The following is an 8500-nucleotide window of genomic DNA, read 5'->3' as shown; positions in this document are numbered from 1 at the left end:
ATTATGTTAAACATGTATATTTATGCAAGCATATATTTTTAATTTGTAATCTTTATATAATTATAACTGAATTCATTTTATAACATGTTCTTAGCTACCCAGTATAATCGGTATCGTTCAACTTTCTACCTGGTATTTGATTTCTGCGAGCACGATCTAGCTGGCTTATTGTCAAATGTAAATGTAAAATTTAGTCTAGGGGAAATTAAGAAAGTTATGCAACAACTGTTAAATGGTCTTTATTATATTCATAGTAATAAGGTAAGTTACATAGTACTTTATTTTCTAAAATATTGTTGGCGACGATGGTATTGCATAATATTGATAAATATAGTAATAATATTAATAATACCACACACACAAAATTTTATATATATATATATATATATATATATATATATATATATATATTATTTTTACAGATTTTACATAGAGATATGAAGGCTGCTAATGTTTTAATAACAAAAAATGGCGTACTAAAGTTAACGGACTTCGGTCTGGCACGAGCATTTAGTGCGAAAAATGGTCATTCTAATCGTTACACGAATAGAGTTGTCACTCTTTGGTATCGACCGCCAGAACTGCTGCTTGGTGATAGAAATTATGGACCGCCCGTAGATTTATGGGGTGCGGGCTGCATCATGGCCGAAATGTGGACTAGGTACGTATATTAGTACAATGGACATTTCAATGATCTTCCGTTATATTTTAAATGTTATTTAAAATCCATAGGTCGCCGATAATGCAAGGAAATACTGAGCAACAACAGATTATATTGATTTCGCAGTTATGCGGCTCGATAACGCCCGAGGTATGGCCTGGTGTTGAAAATTTAGAACTGTTTCTTAAAATGGATCTTCCTAAGGGGCAGAAAAGAAAGGTAAGGAGCCAGCGGAACACAGCATTATACAAACACTTGCACTTCGTGCAATTGCTTGAATAGTGAGACATTTGCAAGTCGAATTTTTGCTTTATGTGCTTTTCAAAGATCAAAATTCCTTTTTCACGGATTTCTATTTGAAATTTAACTTTTAACGATTTCGTACAGGTCAAAGATAGATTGAAGCCGTACTTGAAGGATCCGTACGCTTGCGACTTGTTGGATAAACTCCTAATCCTCGATCCTAATAAGAGATGTGACTCAGATTCAGCGTTAAATCACGATTTCTTCTGGACTGATCCGATGCCGTGTGATCTTAGCAAGATGTTAGCGCAACATACTCAGAGTATGTTCGAATACCTGGCACCTCCAAGACGACCCGGTCACATGCGTCACCCGCATCATCAAGTACCTGGCGGAGCAACCAAATCCACTACTACGACTGTGGCGGAAAGTGGATATCAAGATCGTGTCTTCTAGCATATTTTATTTCAATATGCATAAAAATGTGTTACTTGCATTTCTGTTATTTATTTCCAAGAATGAAATGTTAACTTTAATTTCATGCCGGGAAATCAACTCCATTTAGCTGATTTTTACTATGTTAGATTGAATTGAGAAAAATGTTTAGAAAAAAAAAAGAAACGTTACCTTTTGATTTTTTTCTTCTTTTCGCATATTCGTTAAGTTCGAGATATTACATTTAGTATATCAGTATCAAAAATTAATTTAGGAACATACCTTTTTAGTGTAAAAGCTAATTTTTATAATATTTGTTAGAGTATGTGTGTTATATAACCTTTGTCATGAGTATTGTAACATTACAATAGTATGTATAATTTGTCGAAATCTTGTACATTCTTTTATACGTTAAAGTTAAATATTTTACATAATAATATATGTCCCAGATTTCTTAACCTTATCCAGAGAACATCAAGACGTTGTAAAGATGTGTTTGAGACAATAAGATGTCTAATAGACATCTTTGAGACATCTTTTAAATATATGTGTTATGTGGGTATTTTCACACAAGGAATTCTGTGTAGATTAAAAATGTCACATACAGGACAGGAAATTTGGTTCCCATTATACCTATACAATTCAAATTCTCACGAAGTCTGCCCTGTTACGATGTAGCGTAATTTTGTATTTCGATTTATTTTCTTTGATGTGTATAACATTTTAATTATATTTTCATGGATAATTGGAAATACAGAGATTTTTAATTGGTGTTGCGAAATGCGGAGAGCTAATGTCAAATGACTGAATTAACATTTTAACTATATATATATATATATGATGAATACTCTTAAAGATATGAATTTTAGTAAAATGTATACAGGAATACGTTAATAAATCGATTATACAAATGGATTCTTGTTATTTCATCGATCATTATTTAGTTTTGTTTGTAATTAGATATGAACGTGATTTATTATAATTCTTCGGCAAAACGAATATTATATATATATTTCATTATTATTCCAATAATGTCATTCTTACCATTTTTGCGCTTGTATGTACAAGTTTTCTCTTTAACTCTCTAAAACGCCTGTATCACATTTTCGAATCAAATAATTTTTTGCTCTGAAAACTCAACTGAAAGACGAAAGTTTGAAATTGATCAGTCGTCATTTTTCGTTTAATTCGAAAAATGTTTATGAAAATTAACATTAATATAGCTAATGTGGTTAAAAACTAAAGTCTTCAATCTTTAAAGTGCTTTTGAACGATCTCGATAGCATCATTATTGCAAAAGTTACAGTCTGTTGGATTTCGCCTATATTTTATTAGAGTGGAGAGTATGCCTGACTAGTCCTTGAGTTATACTATTTGAAAAATATAAGTAATTCTGACTCCATTGTTTAGTCATATCATGACCTCAGTTTCTCGTTAAGTATAGTGGCGGCTCGCAGCGGAGATCCAGGAACTAAATTTCAGAAATAACGGGTCTAATAATTCCGTAGACTCGTTATTTCTAATATTGGAAATTAGACCCGTTATTTCTGAAATTTAGTTCCTGGATCTCCGCTGCGAGCCGCCACTATACTTAACGAGAAACTGAGGTCGTGATATGACTAAACGATGGAGTCAGAAGTACTTCTATTTCTCAAGTAGTATGACTCAAGGACTGCTCAGAAGTACTCTCCACTCCAATAAAATATAGGCGAAATTCAGCAGGCTGTAACTTTTGCAATAAGGATACTATTGAGATCGTTCAAAAAGTACTTTAAAGCTTGCAATCTCTAGTTTTTAACCAAATTAGCTATATTAATGTTATCGTTAATTTAATAAAAATGAAGAGGATATATTATATTTAATGGTATTTTAGATTTGCTGACTCGACCGATCCGGGCAGCGTTCCGCTAATTGCTAGAGTATTGTGAACTATAATATACGTAACTTGAAGTATAGATTGCAGTATTGAAAAGATTAGTGGAACGCTGTCCGAGTCAAATCAAGTTAGCAGATCGAAAATTCCATAAGAAACAATTTCAGAAATTTGTAAATAAAAAGTTTATTTATTTATTGCGTTTACAGTCTTATTATATAAATATCAACGTGAATATTAACAAAGGAATATTAAAAATTATGTAGACTACAAGAAACGTTTGTTGCTGCATCTAAACATGAGTTTGTGGTTGTTATCGTTTCTGCCTACCAGACGCGGCAACGTTTACCGCGCAGCGGAAGTTTGCGCAGTAGCCAATCAACATGTCGTTTTTCGATAAGAACTAGAAGTTTATTGGTTACCGTGCAAATTTCCGCCACATAGCAAGCATGACGCATCCGTTTTAGTCACGTGATTAGTCACGTGATCAGCTGAAGCGTTAGTTACTCATGCGCATTACATCTCGCATATCGCGCGATTTCTTACCATTGTTCTAAACGTTTCTCCACTTATTCTCCCGATTCCTGAATTAGGCGTTTGAAGAAGAATAAAATATACACGGCGACAATGAATAAGAAGGAAAAGGAGAAGTATGTCGAGCAATTTCAATTCCCGCATTGCGATGAAGCTTTGAAATATGAAAAAGTCGCCAAAATTGGACAAGGAACTTTTGGGTGAGTAATAATACATTTCTTGCGTGTGTGTTTCAGGTTACATTAACATTATATCGCAGTGAATAATTTACATTAATGTTATAATTTTTTACTTAACAAGTACAATTTAACACGTTGGGTGCAGCTATATATAAAAATCTGACCCCCTGATGGCATATTTTTTAATTTTAATCGAAGCAAATATACTTGAAAACAACGTGCCATACAAAGAAAACGCCCAGTTCGATCTAAAGGTTGAACATCCAACGTATTAACATGCGTTGTATGTAAAAGTTTCATTGTTGAAATTATTTTCTTTCTGTAATATTGTGCTATAATTTAAACGTTTTCATTGAAAACATATTTCATATGTACATATGTATTTTATATAAATTATTGCGATATTTTCAAGTTATATGTATATTTATTGAATACTATGTTGGAATGCTAGATCAAACGAGACAAATTTACTGAACTAATAATAGTTATTAATTATAGTAATTAATAATCTCAACAAACATAAAGTAATAGTTATATAAATATTAGTTGCAATTTCCTACTCAATAATATAACTATTATTTAATACGTGTGTTGTACAACGGTTATATTATTGAGTAGAAAATTACAACTAACATTTATATAACTGTTACTTCATGTTTGCTGGGATAATAATTATTAATAGTAATTAATAATAATTTTCATATATTATAAATACTACAAATAATTAATAATGATGGAACATATACAAGTGTGTCGAGAGAGCTAATCCTATATTAATGTTATATTTGTTGTTCAGTTTCTTAAAAAAAGTTGACTTTATCCCATGATCACTAATATATTTAAGTCATTACTTAAATATATTAATGTAAAATGTATTCAACATAATTGTTAAGAAAGAAATTTCATATTTTCAAGATCCAATATATTGCATTATTTTTAATTAATATTTCAACTTATCATGATAAATGGGTCACTCCTGCTGGAAGCAAATTCGCTTAACTTTTGGACTGGATGATACCAAAGAAAGAAGGCATATTCACTGCCAATACTGAAATCTACAGTTTATGTTACACATATTATAGACACTTAGCATATTGCCAGTGCATATAGGAACACTATTGGAATTAAGTCGAACTAAACATGCAGAAAAAATATGAAAAAGAACTACAATAATTATGCTTTATTTCAGATTGTTTACAATGTATCACAAAATGTACTTTACTCATTATTGAACCATATTGTTAATTTCTTTCCTAAAGTATTTACCTGAATGTTTTTTTTCTTTTATAAAAGCTGTACATATCTATTTTTTTTATTTTCAATTATATTTTTACAGTACGTTATTTCCATCAATAAACATTTCTTTGTATTTGAAAAATGCGTCTCTTTTTCATTTTTCTAAGATATACTTGATATACATATAGCTAATTAAACTTTACTTTTGTGGATGATGATTTTACTAAGTATTTTACTATTTTTACTAAATATGAGAATTTTTAATAGAAACAATAAAATATCATTAATATAATATATCGAGAATTTAGGCCTACTAGGAGAGAGGTGTAAATTTAGCATGATACTCAATATATTAACCCTTTGCACTCGAGGGCTCCGGAGCGGAGCCATTTAAAATTTGTCTTCAAACTCGAGGGCTCCGCTATGGAGACAATGCAAATAACTTTCAGTTCATAACATAAGGACAAAGACAAATCGTAAAAACTATTGTGTATAGGATATTCCGCTCTTGCTATTTGCATTGTCTCCATAGCGGAGTCCTCGAGTTTGAAGACAAATTTTAAATGGCTCTGCTCCGGAGCCCTCGAGTGCAAAGGGTTAAAAGTCTTATACATAAATAATATATATAATAAATAAATAAATTAATTAATTAATAGCTTGTCATCAAAGTTAATAGTCTTTCGTACATATTGCGTGTTAAGTTGGATTTATAACAGAGACATGTAATAGAAAGTGATATATATTCGATGTCGGCGTCTAATTTTATATTTTATTATGTATTATTATTTTGCAGAGAAGTGTTTAAAGCGAAGGACAAAAATAATAAGAAATTTGTTGCAATGAAAAAAATATTGATGGAAAATGAAAAAGAAGGAGTAAGTTTATATCATATGACTGACATGAAAATACTTTGTTCAGTGTTTCCTTAATATATATTACATTTCACGAAATATTGTTGCAGTTTCCTATTACAGCATTGCGAGAGATAAAGATATTACAATTGCTAAACCATGAAAATGTTGTAAAACTTATAGAGATTTGTAGAACACGAGGTAAATACTACAGATTATATTATTTTTTCTTACATAATCGTAATCACAAATGACGATGGTTGTGTAGTTATGTTAAACACGTATAGTTACGTAATTTTAAATTTTTAGATTTGTAACTTTCACATAATTACATATAATTGAATTAATTTTGTGATATGTTTTCAGCTACCCAGCATAATCAATATCGCTCAACTTTTTATCTGATATTTGAATTTTGCGAACACGACCTGGCTGGCTTGTTGTCAAATGTGAACGTAAAATTTAATCTAGGCGAGATTAAGAAAGTTATGCAACAACTGTTAAATGGTCTTTACTATATTCATAGTAATAAGGTGAATTATACAATACTTGGTATTCCAAAATAATACGACGGCAACGATGTTACATAATAAATACAAATAATAGTTACATGATAAATACAAATAACATAATGATTATGTTTTTTTCACAGATTTTGCATAGAGATATGAAGGCTGCTAATGTTTTAATAACAAAAAATGGTATACTAAAGTTAGCTGACTTTGGTCTGGCACGAGCACTCAGTATAAAAAATTCTCATCGTTATACGAATAGAGTCGTCACTCTATGGTATCGACCACCAGAACTGTTGCTCGGTGATAGAAATTACGGACCGCCTGTAGATTTATGGGGTGCCGGTTGTATCATGGCCGAAATGTGGACAAGGTATGTGTATTATTTACAATAAAGTGCACATTTCAATTATTGTTCATAATATTTTAAATGTTATTATTTAAAATCCATAGATCGCCTATAATGCAAGGAAGCACTGAGCAACACCAGCTTGTATTGATTTCACAGTTGTGCGGTTCGATAACACCCGAAGTATGGCCCGGTGTCGAAAATTTAAGTTTTTTTAAAGCTTCAACGGACCTTCCTAAAGGACAGAAGAGAAAGGTAGATTTCAGCGGAACTCAGTGTTGTATCATCTTGCACTTCGTGAAATTATTTATATAGTAAAGCATTTGTAAAACGAATTTTTGCTTTACACTGTACTTTTTAAAATTTTAAATTTCTCAATAAGGTTTTTTTTGTTTGAATTTAATTTTTAACAATTTCGTACAGGTCAAGGATAGATTGAAGCCGTACTTGAAGGATCGGCACGCTTGCGATTTGTTGGATAAATTACTCACCCTTGATCCTGATAAGAGAATCAACGCGGATCAGTCATTAAATCACGATTTCTTCTGGTCCGATCCGATGCCGTGCGATCTTAGCAAGATGCTAGCACAACATACTCAGAGCATGTTTGAATACTTGGCGCCTCCGAGGCGACCCGGTTGCGTACGTCATCAACAACCTGGCGAAGCAGGGAATCCTACTACAAGTAGTGAGGCAGAAAGTGAGTTCCATGATCGTGTCTTCTAGCATATTTTATTTCAATATGTTTAAACTGCCTTGTATTTCCATTATTTATGTATAATAATGGAAGGTGCAGCTTTAACCCCATACCAAGAAATCAACAATATTTAATTGATTTCGCTCATTAAATTAGATTGAGAAAAAAACGTCTAGAGAAAAAAAGTTAACTTCAATAATTTTGATTTTTTTCCCCTTTTTTTTTAAGACTGAAATATTACGCATTTAATCAACTTTAAAGATGAATTTGGAAGTCAGCTCTGTTTATTAGTAAAGCTATTTTTCAGGATACTTAGAATATATGATATATTCTATTAATTTACATTATATACATAAATATATGCACACAAATATATATAAATATATCTTATATAAATACAATATATATATATAATTTTACACGAGTAAAATATATATATAATATATTGTATTTATATAATAAATAAATAAATAAATATATATATATGTATAAATATATATATATTTGTAAATATATATATATATGTATATTGTATTTATATAATGTTTGTCACGAGTATCAAAACATATATATAGTAAAAATATATGTAAAACTTACTGAAATTAAACGTTTTTTTATTAATCAAAAATGAATATTTTATATAAAAACATGTCCCAAATTTCTTATCCTTTGTATTCATTAGTTCGTGCAAATTAAAAAGGTCATATTTAAGACAGAAGACAGAAAATCTGAGTCCTTATTCTTGAAATAATTGCGTATGTGCCCGCGTATATGTGCGTATGTGCCCGCGTATATGTGCGTATGTGTCTTTGCGCAGCTATAATCGTATCATAAAATAGCTGCACAATGGCATTTATGCACAATGGTATTATACATATATACAACCATTTGAAGAATAGGACACTTTGATACTTGCTGTGCTTTGGTTCA

The 8500-nt window shown here is 30.8% G+C and overlaps 2 protein-coding genes across 5 annotated transcripts in view; both read left to right on the top strand.

The window, feature by feature from the left end:
* The window catches only part of LOC106748974 (cyclin-dependent kinase 9-like), a 3432-nt gene extending 1656 nt beyond the window's left edge, over positions 1-1776 (top strand). For all 4 annotated transcript variants that reach the window (XM_014627941.1, XM_014627945.1, XM_014627943.1 and 1 more), the window contains 4 exons: positions 95-261; positions 423-661; positions 733-880; positions 1049-1776. In XM_014627941.1, the coding sequence (XP_014483427.1) occupies positions 95-261; positions 423-661; positions 733-880; positions 1049-1360 (866 nt within the window). In that variant the 3' untranslated portion in view covers positions 1361-1776. The remainder of the gene's footprint in view (positions 1-94; positions 262-422; positions 662-732; positions 881-1048) is intronic.
* A 2034-nt stretch (positions 1777-3810) lies between these two features.
* Positions 3811-7599, top strand: LOC106748984 (cyclin-dependent kinase 9-like). Its single transcript, XM_014627954.1, has 7 exons — positions 3811-3946; positions 5955-6036; positions 6123-6213; positions 6379-6545; positions 6665-6897; positions 6978-7128; positions 7297-7599. The coding sequence occupies exons 1-7, from the start codon at positions 3840-3842 to the stop codon at positions 7597-7599; spliced, it is 1134 nt and encodes a 377-aa protein (XP_014483440.1). The 5' UTR covers positions 3811-3839.
* The last annotated feature ends 901 nt before the right edge of the window (positions 7600-8500 follow it).

Source organism: Dinoponera quadriceps, unplaced genomic scaffold, assembly GCF_001313825.1.
Source record: "Dinoponera quadriceps isolate SergipeBrazil2010 unplaced genomic scaffold, ASM131382v1 scaffold3061, whole genome shotgun sequence".
Classification (NCBI taxonomy): domain Eukaryota; kingdom Metazoa; phylum Arthropoda; class Insecta; order Hymenoptera; family Formicidae; genus Dinoponera; species Dinoponera quadriceps.
The sequence above is the reverse complement of the archived record's forward strand: the minus strand, read 5'-3'. Positions and strand labels throughout refer to the sequence as shown.